The sequence below is a fragment of the Aotus nancymaae genome, unplaced genomic scaffold (assembly GCF_030222135.1).
Source record: "Aotus nancymaae isolate 86718 unplaced genomic scaffold, 86718_ANA_hifiasm-v0.15.2.pri h1tg000004l, whole genome shotgun sequence".
In the NCBI taxonomy this organism is placed as follows: Eukaryota; Metazoa; Chordata; class Mammalia; order Primates; family Aotidae; genus Aotus; species Aotus nancymaae.
This window is the reverse complement of record NW_026988415.1, coordinates 1,995,524-2,014,965: the sequence shown is the minus strand read 5'-3', so window position 1 is coordinate 2,014,965 and position 19,442 is coordinate 1,995,524. Positions and strand designations below refer to the sequence as shown.

The 19,442-nt window shown below is 39.4% G+C and overlaps 1 protein-coding gene across 6 annotated transcripts in view; it reads left to right on the top strand.

The window, feature by feature from the left end:
• AFF2 (ALF transcription elongation factor 2) overlaps positions 1-19,442 on the top strand; it is a 485,376-nt gene that overhangs the window by 159,013 nt on the left and 306,921 nt on the right. For 4 of the 6 annotated variants that reach the window (XM_012467112.2, XM_012467110.2, XM_012467111.2 and 1 more), the window contains exon 3: positions 220-1,080. The exons of the other annotated variants lie outside the window; for them this stretch is intronic. In XM_012467112.2, coding sequence (XP_012322535.1) covers positions 220-1,080 — 861 coding nt within the window. The remainder of the gene's footprint in view (positions 1-219; positions 1,081-19,442) is intronic. 6 annotated transcript variants of the gene reach the window in all.

Here is a 19,442-nt window from a genome sequence, read left to right as displayed (position 1 = left end):
GTTAATCATTCCCACTCATTCCAAGAGGCTTTTTCAATAGTGTTATTGATTTTTTTTTCTTACATAGCACATGAAAAGCATGAAATTAGATGGCAGCATGAGAATTTTAAAGAACCCCATATGCTAGTCTACTTAGGGCATCTGTTTGAAACATTAACATTAGGAAACACAAACCTATTCATTCTCTCTCCTCCCACCCCCATCTTTTTGTTATTTTAGACAAACAAAGGTGATGCACTTGCCAACCGAGTCCAGAACACGCTTGGAAACTATGATGAAATGAAGGATTTGCTAACTAACCATTCTAATCAGAATCATCTAGTGGGAATTCCAAAGAATTCTGTGCCCCAGACTCCCATCAACAAAAATGAACCAAGCTTTTTTCCAGAACAGAAGAACAGGATAATTCCACCTCACCAGGATAACACCCACCCTTCAGCACCAATGCCTCCACCTTCTGTTGTGATACTGAATTCAACTCTAATACACAGCAACAGAAAATCGAAACCTGAATGGTCACGTGATAGTCATAACCCTAGCACTGTACTGGCAAGCCAGGCCAGTGGTCAGCCAAACAAGATGCAGACTTTGACACAGGACCAGTCTCAAGCCAAACTGGAAGACTTATTTGTCTACCCAGCTGAACAGCCCCAGATTGGAGAAGTTGAAGAGTCAAACCCATCTGCAAAGGAAGACAGCAATGCTAAGTCCAGTGGAGAAGATGCTTTCAAGGAAATCTTTCAATCCAATTCACCAGAAGAATCTGAATTTGCCGTGCAAGCTCCTGGGTCTCCCCTAGTGGCGTCCTCTTTGTTAGCTCCCAGCAGTGGCCTTTCAGTTCAAAACTTCCCACCAGGGCTTTACTGCAAAACAAGCATGGGGCAGCAAAAGCCAACTGCATACGTCAGACCCATGGATGGCCAGGACCAGGCACCAGACATCTCTCCAACACTGAAACCTTCAATTGAATTTGAGAACAGCTTTGGGAATCTGTCATTTGGAACACTCTTGGATGGAAAACCCAGTGCAGCCAGTTCAAAGACTAAACTGCCAAAGTTCACCATCCTCCAAACAAGTGAAGTAAGTAATTTTTAAAGTTTCATTTGGTTTCACATTTTTAGTTCTCTGCTCTAACTTCTATAATCCAGTATTCACCAGCAGCTCTCATTTACCTTATTGAGCTGTATAGGATTCTCTTCGAGGTCAGAGTCTGAATTTTTTGATCTTCTGTCACTTGTGACTGATTAACATGCTACAAATACAGTTAAATCTCCATAATTTGGAATGGCAAAAGACAAGGTTGGTCTGAGTGAATGAATGACAAGTTGGAGTTATAAAATAGTATCATAAAATACAGTTGTGGTAGTATTATGTACAAATTAATAACATTTGAGATTATAATTGGTCATAAGTAGTATGAGGTTCATGAGAAGATTGCGAGTCACTATAGGCCTTCACTACTCAATATTCTATACTTAAAGCATATTCTAAACTTAAAACACAGAAGTTCCTTAAAGTACAAGAATGTGCAAGTGTGGTTTGCTGGAACCTGAAGTAGAAGGCATTCTTTAAGAATCTTAGTTTCTTGAGTGATTACAGGGCTGTTCCTTGGCAAGATCTTAATGTTATCTTCCGTATCCATCAATCTTCCCTTCTACATCGCCTTCCTCCACAGGTATCTACATAGCCCTTTTATTCTACCTTCATCCTTTCTGTCAAAGCAAAAGGCATTACGCTCAACCAAAACCCCACTGGTTTAGAATGATTATCCTACCCATCTCAGGAATCATTGCCTTGTAAAAGAGAAGTCCAGAGGGACCAAAGCCTCTTCCAAGGAATGAATCGCTAATGATTGGATTCCAGGCCTTGTGGCCCCTGGGTGGGGGGCATATATGGTGCTGCCTCTCAGACACCACCATGTAAGCGGCTGTCTACTGCATCTCAAGCGCTTGATTGGAAGAAGCCACTGCCTTTAGATTGGATTCCTGTCACTGGTGACTAAAGGCTTGAAATGACACAGAGGAAGAAAGTAGGCTTAAAATCTTACTCGTTAGGAGTGACAGGCAGTCTGTCTGAATGGTTGCAGATTCCAAGTTAGTGGTATCTAGAGAAGTCTGATCCTATAAGTCCCTGGAGCTCCTTCCTTTATTTATCCTCAGCAGATGCGGTGATTTCAGAGGACAATGGGAACACGAAGCGGGGAGGCCTGGGCTGTTGGCTGTATTTTCGGAATGTATGTTTTTACTATTGTTTCATTTCTGAGGCGATTTTGCTTTTTGTGTCATCATTCATCAAGTCTTGTCAAGCTTCCTCTTAAGTATCTCTCTAGTCTGTCATTTCTGCCCCCACTGCCTTTGAACCACCTGTGAGCCTTCAGTGGACTGCTGTGAGAGCCCCTCCTGACTGGTCTCCTTCCCTCTAGTCTCACCTCTCTTCCAAATCATCCATGCAGGCTCATCTAACCGGCAGATCTGACCATGTCACTCCCTGCTTTTGATTCTTCAGTGCCTTCTCATCACTTCCAGGGAAAGTCCAACTTTCTTAGTCACACGTACAAGGCTCTTCACCCTTTAGTTTCATACTCCCTTTCTGGCTACATATTTCACTACTTCTTCATGTGCAGTTGAAATCCCAGCCATATGGGACTACCTGTGGTTCCCTGTCATGTCATGCTTTATCACGCTTCCTTGCTTTTTGGCCTGCTGTCCCCTCAGCATCGAATGTCTTTCCCCACCTTCCCTTGTCTTCCTGGTAAAGTCTTGTTTCTCTTCCAGGTCTGGTCATTTGTCATCTTCTCTGTGCAAGCTTCCCTCATCCCCCCCAGCTTAAAAACCCCTTCCTCTGGCATCCTCTAGCACCTTCTATATGCCCTGATTGGCACCGACTTCATTGTATTGTAGTGATTTGGTTATGTTTCTCTTTCCTTACTAGACTGTGAGCTCACTGAGAGCAAGGAATATCTCATTCTCTCTGTATCCCAAGTGCCTAGCAAATTATCTAGCACGTAGTAGATATTTAATAAATGTTTGTTGAATGAATGAATTTCAAAAATGGTTACTTGATTACATTTTCTAAGCCACAGTGTTAATCAACTAACATGTACAAAGGTAAACAACTGGTAAGAAATCCACTGTGAGTTATATCTTTTTCAGGTGTATTCCGTCTGCCTGTTTCTTACTCTGCTCTACTCCTGTTCAGTCATTGAGAAATCTTAGCCGTAATTTCTACTGGATGACTTAATACAGGCTTTAATACTTAAAATCCAAAAAGAGATCTGCTTTGAAAAAGTGCAAGTATAATGGATGGTGAGAATATCATTCTTGCTTCTTCTTTTGCCCTGGTATCTGCTGCTGTTCCCTCCTTATACAGCCAGAACTGATCTGGAAATAGCACTGCCCCATAAAGCAGTCTGTCAGCCTGTTTCCATACCTCATTAGTAGAGTGACAGATCACAGACCCAGTGAAATCCACTCTGTTGTAATTCTCTCTCTTATACATTCACAAAATGGCTGACCCAGATTCAGAAATGACTTCATGCTTTCACTCGGTGTTCTGGCACACCAATGAGAGGTACATTTTCAAAGAGAGTCTGAGCTGTCATCAGCTCTGGAGAAGATTATCCAAGGAGCAGCCTATGTGCATGCAGCCTTTGGTAATGGTACAAACAGACCTTGGTAGAGCTCTGCATGAAAAATGGGCCAGGTGCAGTAAAGTCATGATAGGAGATCAGTGAAGAAAGTACTTATTTTAAAATATGGGTTTCAAGGAAGGATTTGACAGAAGAGTAGAGAGAAGCTTAAAGCCCTAAAGGCAGGGGCATATACAGAACCCAAGGGTAACCTGAAAGCCAAAAATAGGAGGAAGGGAAATGAGAGGTTAGACAGCCCGACAAGAGAGCTTAGGAGGGTGCAGATTAAAATGCCGGCATAAATATAGACAGGGTGGAGCATTATGGAGCTTTGAACCTAATGGAATTTATGTGGCTAAAACTCTGACCAAGTCTGAAAATTCACCCTATTAAATCTTGATGCACTTTTCAAAAGCACTTAGCATTAGAATTCAGCCCCAGTTCCTGGCGCCGAAAAGTTTCAGGCACTGGGTTCCGGGTCCCTAGTCAGTGTAGCTCTCTTTGATGAGTGGTAGCATTACTCTGAGTTATTACCAAAAAGGCTTATCCATGGAGCAATCACAGTATTTCTTTGAGCATTCTCAACTTTTCCCCTGTCTCTAGTGACAGGAGGTTGATGAGTGTTAGTTAAGTGCATTTGTACGGAGGGCAAAGCAGGATTGGTTGAATGGCCAGAAAACAGACAGCATTCTAAGATGTACAATTAAGCAGATAACATTATATTTATGAACTGAGAGCTCACAAACTATTATTGAATTGTGATGTGCAAGTGTGTGTGCCCATGTTTGTTTATGTGTCCACATATTGAGTATATAGTGGGGAAATTTTTATTTTTTATCCTTGAAACATTCCATGCTTCTTAGAATTCCTGTATCAACAATAAGGATATTAGAAGTATAACCAACTTTTTTGCAAAAGGTCAGCTTTTCAATTGAGACATATCATTTTAACAAATAATTTGCTTAAAAACTTCATGTCAGCAGGGTGTGGTGGCTCATGCCTGTAATCCCAGCACTTTGGGAGGCCGAGGCGGGCAGATCACATGGTCAAGAGATCAAGACCACCCTGGCCAACATGGTGAAACCCTGTCTGTACTAAAAATAGAAAAATTAGTTGGACGTGCTGGCACACACCTGTAGTCCCAGCTACTTGGGAGGGTGAGGCAGGAGAATCACTTTATCATGGGAGGCGGAGCTTGCAGTGAACTGGGATTGTGCCACTGCACTCTAGCCTCGTGTCAGAGTGAGACTCTGTCTCAAAATGAATAAATAAATAAGTAATAAACAAAACTTCATGTCACAGAATTTATTAACATTCCTGGCAACAACAACAACAAAAGGCTGATGTGTTCTGCAGTTGGGTTTAGAAGACTTTTCTGGGAACTGCATCTGAAAACAGTAAAAGGCCTAATTATATCAAGTGGAAACATAGAGTTGCTTGCAGATGGTGTTTTATTAAGAAATGAATTTGTTAATAAATGTAGCTTTATACATGATTTATTTACAGATGTTCTTGTTTATTTTTACCTTAGGATAAAAATCTGCTGGTGTAGACAGCTTTGCATTTTGGTGCAATTTGTTATTAGTATAGTTAGCCAAGTAAATATATGCACATGAGAAGGTTTGATACCACATATTAAGTGTCTCCATCCTAAGTCAATAAGCTTTTGAAATTATGAAGCTAATGTGTACAGTGTCATATCCCTAAAGGGTCATTTGCTTTACATGCTGCTCTTGGCTGTGATCTAAGGCTATCTGAGGCTCCAATTGCTGCAAAACTAGATGCCTTAGAAAAGTTTAATAGAAATTATGTGGGATTTGTCTGTAGCTTATTTTAGTGGTTAGCTTTGTCAACCAGCTGAAAAATTATTGCTGACATTTGTGATTGTGCCTGTTTTGTTTCACACCCTATGCAGTGAACACTGGGAGTACAATTACCTTTATTTATTATGAAGTGGAGAGTAAACTCAGGTCCCTTCTGTGACAACTGCAGAGAATACTGGGATATTACCATTGGTGTTCTAGATATGTCCATGCAGCTACACAGAAATTAGACAGCTGCTTGAATGAATGGAAGGCCATCCGGTTGCTGTTTATAATTCATGCTAAGAATTTTTCACTTGATGTATTAGTCTGTTTTCATGCTGCTGATAAAGACATATCTGAGACTGGACAAGTTACAGAAGAAAGATATTTAATGGACCTACAGTTCTACGTGGCTGGGGAGGCCTCACAATCATGGTGGAAGGTGAGAGGCATATCTCACATGGTGACAGGCAAGAGAGGATAGCTTGTGCAGGGAAATTCCCCTTTATAATAACCATCAAACCTCATGAAACTTACTCACTATCATGAGAACATCACAGCAAAGACCTGCTTCCATGATTCAATTACCTCCCATTGGATTCCTCCCACGAAGCATGGGAATTGTGGGAGTTACAATTCAAGATGAGATTTGGGTGGGGACAAAGCCAAACCATATCAATCTGCTTCAGCCCCACCCAAACCTCATGTCCTCACATTTCAAATCCAGTCATGCCTTCCCAATAATACCCCAAAGTCTTAACTCCTTTCAGCATTAACTCAAAAGTCCACAGTCCAAGGTCTCATCTGAGACAATGCAAATCCCTTCCGCTTATGAGTCCGTAAATTCAAAAGGAAGTTAGTTACTTCCTGGATACAATGGAGTAACAGGCATTGGGTAAATACACAGCCATTCCAAATGTTAGAAATTGGCCAAAAAAAAAAAGCGGCGGGGGGGGGGGGTGCTATAGGCCCCATGCAAGTCTGAAATCCAGCAGGACAGTCAAATCTTAAAACTCCAAAATGATCTCCTTTGACTCCATGGCTCATATCCAGGTCATGCTGATGCAAAACGTGAGCTCCCATGGTCTTAGGCAGCTCTGTCCCTGTGGCTTTGCAGGGTATAGCCCCCCACTCCTGGCTGCATTCATGGGCTAGCATTGAGTGTCTGTGGCCTTTCTAGGTGCATGATGCAAGTTGTTGATGGATCTACCATTCTGGGGTCTGGAAGATGGTGGCCTTCTTCCCACAGCTCCACTAGGTGGTGCCCCAGTGGGGACTCTGTGAGGGCTCTGACCCCACATTTCCCTTTCACATTGCCCTAGCAGAGGTTCTCCATGAGGGCCCTGCCTCTGCAGCAAACTTCTGCCTGGACATCCAGGAATATCCATACATCCTCTGAATTGCAGGAGGAGGTTCCCAAACCTTAGTTCTTGATTTTTCTGTACCTGCAGGCTCAACATCATGTGGAAGCTGCCAAGGCTTGGACCTTCCACCTTCTGAAGCAATAGTGCAAGTAGCACCTTGGCCTCTTTTAGCCATGGCTGGAGTGACTAGAATGCAGGGTACAAAGTTCCTAGGCTGCAAAGAGCAGGAGGCCCCAGGCCTGGCCTGCAAAACCATCATTTCCTCCTAGGCCTCCTGGCCTGTGATGGGAGGGGCTGCTGTGAAGACCTCTGACATCCCCTGGAGACATTTTCCGCATTGTCTTCAGGATTAACATTTGGCTCCTTGATAACTTAGGCAAATTTCTGCAGCTGACTTGAATTTCTCCTCAGAAAATGGGATTTTCTTTTCTATCACATTGTCAATTTTCCCAGCTTTTATGCTCTGTATCCCTTTTGAAACTGAATACCTTTAACAACACCCAAGTCCCCTCTTCAATGCTTTGCTGCTTAGAAGTATCTTCTGTCAGATACCCTAAATCATCTCTCTCAAGTTCAAAGTTCCACAAATCTCTAGGGCAAGGTCAAAATGCCACCAGTCTCTTTGCTAAAACATAACAAGAGTTACCTTTGCTCCAGTCTCCAACAAGTAACTCATCTGCATCTGAGACCACCTTACCCTGGATTTTATTATCCATGTCATTATCAGCATTTTGGTCAAAGACATTCAACAAGTCCCTAGGAAGTTTTAAACTTTCCCACATTTTCCTGTCTTATTCTGAGCCCTCAAAACTATTCCAACTTCTGCCTGTTACCCAGTTCCAAAGTTGCTGCCACATTTTCATGTATCTTCTCATCAGCACCGTACTCCTGGTACCAATTTACTGTATCAGTCAATTTTCATGCTGCTGATAAAGACTTACTGGAGACTGTGCAATTTACAAAAGAAAGAGATTTAGTGAACTTACAGTTCCATGTGTCTGGGGAGGCCTCACAATCGTAGCAGTAGGTTAAAGACATATGTCTCATGGCAACAGACAAGAAAGGAGAGCTTGGCAAGGGAAACTCCCCCTTATAATAACCCTCAGATCTCGTGAGACGTACTCACTATCACAAGAACAGCACAGGAAAGACTTGCCCCTGTAATTCAATTTTGTCCCACAGTTTCCTCCCATGAAGTGTGGGAATTGTGGGAGTTACAATTCAAGATGAGATTTGGATGGGAACATAGTCAAACCATATCACTTGATGTATATCACCAGTTTATTTTTTGTGCATTCTTATGAAAATAAAATAGTATTCAGTCCAAGACTGTATCTGGACTATTCCCAACCCCCTCAAAATGAAGTATATCTTTATCTTTTGATATCTTTATACTTTTAGGGTGCCAGAAAAGACTCTTGAACTACTTAGTATTTGTTTTATAGCTGTGTGGAATCTAGAAAGCTTTGTACCTTCTTCTCTGCTAGTCCATACCCTGGTAGTTGCATTTTGTTTATGCTTTTTTACTAACTCTTCCAACTCACAGGTCCCATTGGTGTTCAAATTCATTTTCTTATCATATTCCTCCTTTCTCTTCATGTTCCCCCTAACTTTAGTGTCTCCCTAAGCTAAATGAAGTGGTCTCCAACTGAACATGTGTAGTTGATAGTAATACAAGTAGAATACCTGGATTTGCATTCTTTGTGATGGAAAGGTTGAAGATGCTAGGAAAAGAGTGATTAGGAAAGGTGTCCTGAAGAGGGGAGACTGAGACCATTCTCAGAATAGCAGGAATGATTTGTCAGACAGGGACATGTAGAGGTAACCAGTGAGGATTTTGCAGAGAATGAATGGGAAGTTTGTTTGGAACTTGGCCTTTAACATTGGGTGGTAATAGAGTAGTTCAAGAGGAATGTGGAGATCAGTTCATATGTGTACATATTAGTGATGGATTGAGATAATAGCATATACAAAAAAGGGAAGTGAGAAAAATGTGAACTGTATTCTAAGGATAGGCCAGTTTATCTGCAGCTGTGGGCATGTATGACCAAAGTGAGAGAGCTCGAAAGCCAGACTGTCAGTTCTCTTGAATTTGTAGGCAATGTGGCAACCAGAATGTTATGCTGAACTTGCCACTTTACTTTCCCTGGCTTCATGGGAGACTAGGAATTCTCTCAAGACAATTGTTTTCATCAATTCAAGCAGTAATTTATGAGCTTTTCCAGGTTTGTTCTCTATTTCCCTACAAGAAAGGACATCTCATTTCTTCTCTTTTAACCATCCAGTCTTTTCCAGTGTGCTTTCCCAAGGATCTTTCTAAATTAATGCTGAACTGGCTATTTTATATGGTACCTTCCTTCCCTTGGAATCTCTGTCCTCCATTCATTCCCCTTCCCTTCCATTTTTTTCATTAGCATTGGTCAAACTCAGAGATAGATCTCAAGGAAGGTTTCTTAAAGAGTATACAAGTACTTGGGATTTCTTTTCTTCCTGTTTCCTCAAGTGCTCTTCTATCTCATATGTATTTTTTTTTTCTTTTCTAAGGCTGTATGCAAGTGGTTCTAGCCATCAGCATCCTAAAACAATGTCAGTGATTTTAACATGCCATTTTGTAAGTCTATCAAGAGTATTTGGTCAGTGCATCTTTCTTGGCGCTCTTTGCCTTTAAAGCCCTTGTCATTTTTTTTTAAACACTTTTTTTGGTTGGAAAGAAACCAAAAGATTGATTTATTCTTACTCTGTTAAAAAATCTTTAATTCTTATGTTATACAAATTTCTGTCATCATTATTAATAATGGTGCAATTTAAAACAGCACTATTTGATAATTTTAGTGATTCTTCATGAGACAGCTGAAAGTAAATCTCTATGTTGGAACCTGTGAAATATCACAACGCATAGTTTTAATGAGGTATACTAAAATGTGCATTTCACTTCTGGCTTGGACTTGGTTTGTAAAATTAAAAGAGTTATTTTGCCTTTCTAGGCCTCTTGTTGCATGAGGTGATTAAACTAACTCATTGGTGGGGTTGTTCACAGCTCTAAATCTTCTCTTGGTGGTTAAGCCCAAACCCACCTTGCTTGTATAGTAATGTCAGCCATTATCTCCCCTACCTATAACCCTCAAGAAGTATCCACACTACAACAGCATGAAGGGATCTGAGCCCTGCCCGTACACATTCAGAACAATTTGGGAATTTGTAAGACTAGGTAAATATGGGCAGACTCAAATTGAATGTTTTTAGGGACTGACTACCAATTCAGCTGGAGTATTCTTATATTTCACCGTTTTTTTTTTCAAGGTAGCAACTATATGCTGCATTTTACCAGAAAGTACAAAACTGTAGACTCAGCAAATAACCTCCTAATCCTTTTGTCACCACTCACTGAAATAATGAAAGATAGAGAACTCCTATTTTCACATTACTTCTAGGAAAATATTTTGACAGATTCAGCATGCAGTAAAGTGGTAAGCTTTTGTTATGTGTGCTCCAGATCATCTTGTTATCACTGGATATATCGATTAGTTCAGTACTTTCTGAGCCAGTCATAAAAAAAGACTTCTCTCATTCTGCATTAAAGAATAAGAGAAATTGACAGGTAGATAACCATATTGATTCAACCCAAATAGTAAATGCAAGGGGCTTTAGACGTAAGTTATAAAACTCTTTATGGGAGTTGTAAGTGTGTTTAGTGTTTTCTAACTGAAACGAAAGAAAATAATCTCTAATTAACCATCATTTTAAAGTGAACTATGCTTTTATTTAAGTTTATAGTATAGGTGCCAATAACAAAAACCTGTTACCTTTATACTTTATAGTTTGCAAATGCTTTCACATACCTTATCTTATTTTGATCCAGTTCTAACAGCGTCTGGAATTATCTTCATTTCCTTTTCACAGATGCAGAAACTTAATCTTGGAGAGGCTGAGGGTCACTCACCTAAAGACACACAGCCAGCAAGTGGCTGTGGTAGGACCAGAACCCAGACTTTTAGTGACACTTCCACATGGCATTTGGTGCATGATGTGCTACTGTATATGTATGGGTTAATTTTCTAAAAGTAGCTCCTCTACTGGCACATAAAGAGCAAGAGAATAATGAGCTGAATCCAGCTTAAGTTAAAATTCCCTTGTTTGGTTCATATTTCAAAAGTCTGAGACCAAACACACCAAAAGAGCAATTTTTCTTGTGGTATTACAGGTTACAGTCATGTGTTTTTCATTTACAAATATGGTGAGAAGTAGTGTTTCTGCAATATTCCTAAATGAGTAACATATGACATAACTTGTTAGAGGACCTTTTCTTGGTTCATAAAGTTTCTGAGTTTTTGTGTTTTTAGTGGGATGACTTTATCAGAAATGCTCAGACAACACAGCTAAAATCTAAATGTATGTGCTTGAAACACAGCCACCCTCAAGATAAACCTTAGATGTAAATGAGATATCAATAAAAAGTGGGTATGAAACTAATTGCTATAGAAGGAGTAAGACTCCTCTCAATTGTTTGAGCCCCTGAAAAATAGATTAATTTTTAAAAAACTGTCTAGGATCATCAAATAGCAAAAGTAGTTAGCAAGGAACAGACAGAATTTGTGACTTTTATTGATAGATATTAAATGGATGAGTGTCACTCTATCTCAGCAAGAGAATGCAGATAGTCTGCAGACAATCTACTTTAGAAAATTGCTGTGACAATAAATGAACTAAGTAGCTGTGAAACTTCTCTGAAAAGTGTATAAGACTCTGCAAATGGGAGGCGTATTAGTTTCATTTAGCTGCAACAGAATATCACAACTGAGTGGCTTAAAACAAGAGATTTATTATCTCATACTTCTGGAGGCCAGGGGGCCAGGGGTCCAAAAAGATGCACATTCCAAATACTCTAGAGGAGAATATTTCCTTGACTTTAGGTAGCTACTTGTGGCCCCAGGCGTTTCTTGGTTTGTGGCAGTGTCATGCCAATCTCTGCCTGCATCTTCACATGGTCTTCTTATAGGTGTGTCTCTCTGTGTCGTCTTCTTCTAAGGACATCAGTTATTGGATTTAGGGCCCACCTTATAACCCAGATGATTCATGTCTAGATCCTTAACTAACTCCATCTGAAAATACTATACATACATCCAAAAAAGGTCACATTCTGAGGAACTGAGTGGACACGAATTTTTAAGGAATAGTATTCAACCCTGTATAAGAGAGGTCATTCTTCCCACTTCTCAGACTAAGAATAGAGGTATTCCATGCTCTATTCATTGTGAAAAACCTAAGCCAGTTTTTTGGAGGGAGGTGGGCTTCCCCAAGTCAGAACTGACTTCAGGTGTAGTCCACAATGCTTTTGGAGCCAAATCTTTAAGCTGTTTGTCTTCACTGTGACTGTCACTATGACTTCACTCTGAGTCTTGGATTCAGACACAGTGAAAGACAATGGCTATAGGTAAACTGTTCAAATACAATTGTGCAAAAGTGAGATTTAAAAATCTTTTAGGAAAGTATAAAGTTTCTTTTCACTTAGATAATAGATAAAAAAAACCATTTGTTAGTACAGTTGACTTTTTTTTTGTGAGCTATAGCCAGGTGGGCAAAACTTTTCTGAAAAATAATTATTTTCCACTATATGGGCTATATGGTCTGTCTGTCACAAATACTTATCTCTGCTGTTGTAGCATGAAAAGAGCCAAAGACTGTACATAAACAAATGTGTATGAGTGTGTTCCCGTAAAATTTGATATATGGATACTGAAGCTTGAATATCACATATTTCCATGTGTCACAAAATATTCTTTTCCTCTTTTACAAACATCTTACAGTGTAAAAAATACTCAACTTGGGAGCCAAAACACAACAGGCAGTGGGCTGGATTTGGCTGGCAAAACTTAGTTTGCTGAACCTTGGGCTAGATCTAGACAAAGTTTCAGACAGCAGAACACATTTTGCTTCTTGTGCCTGTTATCAACAGGAAGACAGCTTTGAGAAAGTGGGGAAGGTCAGTCTTGTTCTTGTACAGAGCAGAATCCTAGAGTCAGGAGAGGTATCTTATAGTCAAGGGAGAACTAGCCAATGGAGTAGAGTCTCTCCCAGGCCTAGACCTACAGACAGGTGGATGTATTACACCCAGGATTTGAAATACTCTTCAACACGACAACTCTCACCCTACATTCAAAAGAATCTTTTTTCTTAGTTACTCATGGGGTTAAGGTCATTTTGCTTTTTGCTTCCTTAGTTTCTGGACTCCCAGGGCAGGGAACCATGTGCATGCCCAGTCTTGGACTCAGAATCACAAGATGTAAAAGAGGTGACCACAGAGATAACTGCTAAAAGAAAGCCAGTCCTATTATTTTATCTAGGGAGAAGGTGACCTAGGCCAAACCCAATTGGTATTCTGGCATCCCTTATGGATCAGAAGCACTAAAGCATGTATTTGACTTGGGCATGGGAGGTAGAGGTTTCTAAGATTCATGGAATAACAAATCCTCTTCTATAGCCTAAGATTTTGAGTCAAATTGGGTGAAAGGGTTGATGGTCTGTGGCAGTTCCTACAGGCTTTGCATAGCTGATGTGTAGGGGTGTTTTTGTATGTGTGTGCACATATGCATGTGTTAGGTGTCCATGTGTCTTTTTGCGGGGAGTGCTGAGAAAGCCAGTGGACTTCTGGGTTAGAAGACTAGAAATTATGGCATTCTTGGTACTTTCTGAAGTTTTTGCCCAGCGTGCAGGGAGATATCTAGATTCCCAGGTGATGTAGAATGAAGGAGCGATAACAGACGGGATCTGTTTGGTTAAGGCTTTAAAGATGAGGTGAGGTTCAGCAAGGACTTTGGGAAGCACATGGGTTGATGGAAAGTAAGAAAAGAGGAGGCTGTGTCTTAGATGCAATGAACTGCATCAAAACTTGGAAGTTAGTGGGGCTCTAAGGTTCATGCCTCCTATGAACTGGATCATGCCACTCACGTCTTAAAGTAGGTATCATAGAAGAATGCTCCAATGATGTTGCCATTTCATGAAGAAGTTTGGTGTTGGGAGAAGTAGCTACCATGCTGTATAGTTTCAAGGTTGCTGTTCTCATAGAAAACAAGGTGAATTGTGACCCTGGAGTCAGTTAAGGAGATGGCCCCAGCTCTAGATTGAACTTGTTCTTTGGCCTTTCTGCTTGTCAGGATCTCTTATTCTTCCAGATCTTGATGTAAACTTACTGAGGAAGCTGATTTTCTCTGGGACATCCAGAAATGCTTTCCTTGGGCATCTGCTGGAGATGCAGACCAGGATGCTCATCCCAAGTGGGGTCTGACCAAATGTTCTCTCCCGTGTGTTGAGACCCCAAAACTGCCTTTCTGCAGTTCTACTCTATTTAACTTGAATCAGTATGGTCTTCAGATTCTTGGGAAGATGAGATCTAACTTCCCTTCCCAGTCAAGATTGATGTATAAAATGGGCCCACACCAGAGACATAAGCCTGAACTCGCAATCCACATAAATTATAATACATCTAGAAGGAAGTGGTCTTGTTCAATACTGGAAGGAAGCATTTGGCTCAAGGACAAATGTTTTAAAAAACCTAGTGTAATATTTTGAGTAGTTCACACTGAGTTTGATACTATGAATTAGGATTTTTTTTTAACTCTGAAAATGTGATCTTACAGACTGTCGGAAACATTCACTAGATGCCTGTAAAATCTCATATTTTCTTTTTTCATTCATTCATATACCAAATTTGCATTGAGTGCCCATTGTGTGCCAGGTACTATGCCAGAAGCTGGAAAACTGAGATGATGACATGTTGCCTTATCTTAGGTAGCTTAAGTCTGGGGATATAGACACAAAAACAGAAAAGTCACAATGAAGTATAATAGAACAGTGTTTGGTATTCTCTTTAAGCAGAGAAATAATAGATATCTGAGGTGTTTAGAAAAGCTTTCTTAGAGGGGTAGTAACTTGCAGCTAGCTCTTAAAGTATGATTAGAAGTTTTATTGGTGAAGAAGTGGAAATATAGGCATTCTCTGCAATGTAGACCCACATCAAGTTGTAAATTGGCTTGATGGCTTCTGGGATTGATGAGACCCAAGGGTCAGCTGTGTTTGGAGAGAGACGGGAAGATTGGTTGGGAAGACTGGGGGCTTAGTATCAGCTCTACATGATGGGGAGTCTTAAATTATTAAAAGGTATGAGATATAAGCATGATAGATAATGTTTTAGAAAAGCCATCTTGACAGGGTGATTGGCAGGGGAGTTGGTGGAAGGGAGTAACATGTTAGGGCTGGTGAGATTCGAGGCAGAAAGATTGAGCAGGCTGTTGAAATATTCCAGGCCAGAAATGCTAGCAATTTGAATTAGGGTCATTTCTGAGGTAGATTTTTAAGTCTGATTCAGTGGTATTCAGTAATTAATTAGATAAGCCATTGAAAGAAAGCCAACAGAGAGAAATTTAAAATGACGCTGAAGTTTCTAGCTTCGGCAAGCAGTAGATGGTGATACCATTACCCAAGATTCCTTTCTTTCACACTGAGAGCGTCACAAAGCAGGTAAGTTTTTCCTTTTATCTCTTTTATTGTCATGCTGTCATGATATAGGCTTTGAATGTCATGATATTTGATTTATGTTTGCACAGTGCTTCTTGTTGTAAAGCTACGTTCAAAAAAATCATGATTATTTTCCTATACCTCATTGAAAGATTTATTTCCTACAAATGACCTTTTTGGTTCACCACTTAAAAATTAATATCTTACCTCAGAGAGGTTTGATAGTACAGAGAGCATGGGAAAATATGCTGAATTTTTTTTAGAAATCAGAGAAGTGATAATTTTCTATTAGTTCTGCAGTATATTAAATATTAAATTATGTTTTGTCTTTTGTAGTTTTTGAAGTCCAATGAACACATTACTAGTTGAATTTATCTCGTACTGATAGCTGTGGACTTTTGTATGATACTTCCTGACTTTGTTTCCTTTAGACTGAAGCTGGCTACACAGGGAACATGTTTATGATGGAGAGTGGGAATGGCTTTGCACTCCATATGCTCTTCTCTCCCTCAGCCCCTATGACATAATCTTGAGTGAGAAATGACATCCTTTGATTTGGTGGAGTTGGTGTAGAGTTGTTCTGACTAACCGTCTATATAAATTGTTACCTCAAAAACTGTTCAACTCAGCTCCCCTGCCGTTATTTGGTGAACATGGACATGGCCTTTTAGTTAAGATCAGTGACTTTCTGGTAGTGGAAGCAGGAGGAAAGAGTGGAATTGAGTGTACAATATTTTTGCACTCCATGGTTTCTGTTTTTATGTTTTGTCAAATATAGAGAAATTAGTCATAGTATATTTATTTGACTTTACTTATCTAGTCCTTCTCAGTTCTCAGCTATTTGAAACTCTCTCTGTAACTCCCATGTACTTTTGTATTTTGAAATTACTGTAAACAGAGACTTTGAGACCTGAAAGCTTCACTTCTTGCAATGAAGAACATAGAAGCTTGGCAAGAGGAGGCCTCACCAAGTGCCTCACCATGGCTAATTACAGAACTGAACCTTGAACTCTCCACCCATGAATCTGGGCATTAAGTGAAAAGGAAAACATAATCAACATTTTGAAGAACACTTATATTCTATTAATGCACATGAATTAAAAGAGCAGTACTCTGAGAAAATGGAATCATTATTTTCTTTGAGTGGGGGCCAAAGAGTGGCAGTAAAACTGTGGAGGTGATAGTGGTACTATTTATAGAATTACAGATTCTTGATTCTGAGAGGGCTCTGCAAAGCCAGCCAGTCCAGTTGGCTTAATAGAAACACGTTAGTCTGCTTTTAGGCTGCATATTCCTCGCTCAGGAATGCGAAAGTCCTGAAAGGTCACAGGTGAAACCTTCATCTGAGAGAGCTTGCATCAAAAATAATCAAGTGTAGCATGAAACTTGGCCGTTTCCCATAACCCAAAGATACATATAAAAGTTCCTTAGTTGGTAGACTCCAGCAAACATATTAGGCATATAAAAAAGCAACATCTAACTTCTATATTTTGACTTATGAAGGAAAAGGCCTCCCCGTCACATAAATATGTTCATTTCACCTACTGTAGGGAAAAGAAAGGAAATTGTAGCTACACTGTGTTATTGAATCTTTCTGAAATCAGCCTTTAGAGTTTAGGAAGATTGAAAGATTGACTGCCAATGCCTTCCACACACAAAAACCAAAAAGGTATTATGTGTTTGCATCAACACAGATTCAATGCTGAAATACAGCTAGTCAAAATCCATGTTAAAATTTTTCGTATATTATATAACACTGCTGTATAATACATTAAAAGACATACTGGGTTGAGGATAAATTACTGAAGAAATAAAGAAATACCAGATTTAGTTTGTAGGTTTTAACTGCAACATAATTCATTATGTGATTTACATAGGTAGACATAAGTACGTCTTTGCAAACTACATAGAAATATACACACAAAAGCTATAAAATAAAAGAAGCAAAACCATACTAAATGACTGCTGGGAAAAGATGACTGTTAATTTTTTTAAGCAGCAATCTGATAGTAAAGTTAACGTGATACACAAGAAAAGGTTTTACTAATAGACATTTAAAATTATGTCTTCATAAATCAAAAGGACATAGTACTTAGAGCTAGAAATAACAGTGTTGTGATTCCTGTTTTGAATAACCCATTATGCATTTTCGTCTTTGCATCCCTATTTAATTTGTACAGTGTTATTTATTTCAATAATTAGTGTTAACTTTCTTGGCAGTAGGCGATATAATTACCTTTAAAATTTAAATGGGATAAAAATGCCTTGAGAAGACGGTTTAGGAAAATTCTTAATATTTATTTTCACTTGCCTCTTTAATTATTCATTTATGTAGTATTTGAAAGAAAGTCTTGAAAAATGGAAGGCCACTGACAGAATTACTTCCCAGATGAGCAGACTTGGTTTTTCAGTTGGTTGGGTGATATTCTGGACTGCTGAGGCATTACTGATGCCAAATTGAAGCTCTACTACCCATTCAACATCGCAAGTCATTATTTAAAATAAGTCATTATTCTGAAAATAAGCCATTCACATGATTTCTGATTTCAAATATACGTATGCAGGTGATCATTTTCCCAAATATATAAATTAATTTGAAACTAGTTTATAATCTTAATAAATGCTGTAACTCTGAATAAGTATACTAGTCTTCAAGAAAATCAATGTTTCAAAAGATGGAAGGGATAAATCTAGCCTGTCCTCAGCCATTAAAAAATACACAAGCAATGTCAAGATAAGGTTTACAGTATTCATTCATTTATTATGTACTGAGCACATCTACATGCATAATATAGTTTTAACCTTTATAGGGGGATCTAAAAACTTTAGAAGAAGAGATGACTGGATTTTTGCCAATTCCAGTCATAATACCTGCCACAGAGTAGGTGCTCATTAAATATGTGCTGAATAAGTGAATAAATCCCATGGAGAGCTGAAGAGTCCATAGCATATCTGAAGCAATTAGACAGTGATAATAAGGAAATGTGTATGCAGTTGTGTGATAACAAGTTATAAAATAAGGGTATTGCATGTGCAGGACTTTCTTGAAGATGACAGCCCAGAGATTGACCAGAAACAAGTCTGACACTTGGGGAAGTTAGCCTTCTAGGTGAGAGGAATTAGATGACCAAAGATCAAGAGTAGGAGTAAGCATGGTTTTGGTAGGTAACAACCAGTCACTAAATTCAAAACAAAACAAAACAAAAATCTCTGTTTGATGTTTATCAAGCACTTATCATATGCAGAGTATGTGCTAGGGCTTTGAGAGAGTCAAAGTTTGAAAAGATTGTGATCTGCCTTCAGGTAACTTATCTCTAGAAGGACAATTGTGATATATTCACAATAACAACAAAGCAACACAATGAAGTAAAAAAAATCTGGGTTGCAGGAACGTTTAGAGTACCATGGGAGCCCAGAGCAAAGGGAGGTGCAGACTGGCGAGTAGATCTAGGATGACTCTAGGGAAGTATGGTATTGGCATCTGCACTAAACCCTACAAGACCCTGGGATGAAATCATGGGCATTCATAAACTTTTTGGGCCTTCACCCTTTGTGAGAAGCTGGTAAAATCTCTACCTCCATGTCTCAGAAAAATGTGATTTGGAAATACTCGAACTATTTTTTATGCAATTGCTTAGGCATCCTCAAGTCAAACTATGAATCTCTAAGGAAATTCATGTATCCAGATTTGAGACTTTTGATGGAGTGAGAGAAAACTCGCTTTGGAAAGGGGTAGAGCCATATTCAAGTTGCAGCCGCCACCTCTAGCTTTGTGATTTGGACAAGTTTCTCAAGCCTTCAGAATCTCACTTTCCTCATCTGTAAAACAGGGATAATAGTACTTACTTGAGATTATTTTAGCATAGAACAAGTTAACAGAAATCACCTGATCACACCAGGCACCAAACACATCATACTTTTCACCATACCATGGGGCTGATTATGTTTTATTGAGAGCAGGGGAGTTGGCTGCGTAGCTGGGTTATTATCAAGTGCCATCATTTTTCTTTCCTTTCCTAAAAATCAACAGATTATTTGTATTTTAAAATAATCCTCAATATGCAGAAGTTTATGAGTACACAGGGCAAAATTAACTGAGAAATATAATCCCTCACTGGATTCTTAAGATAAAAA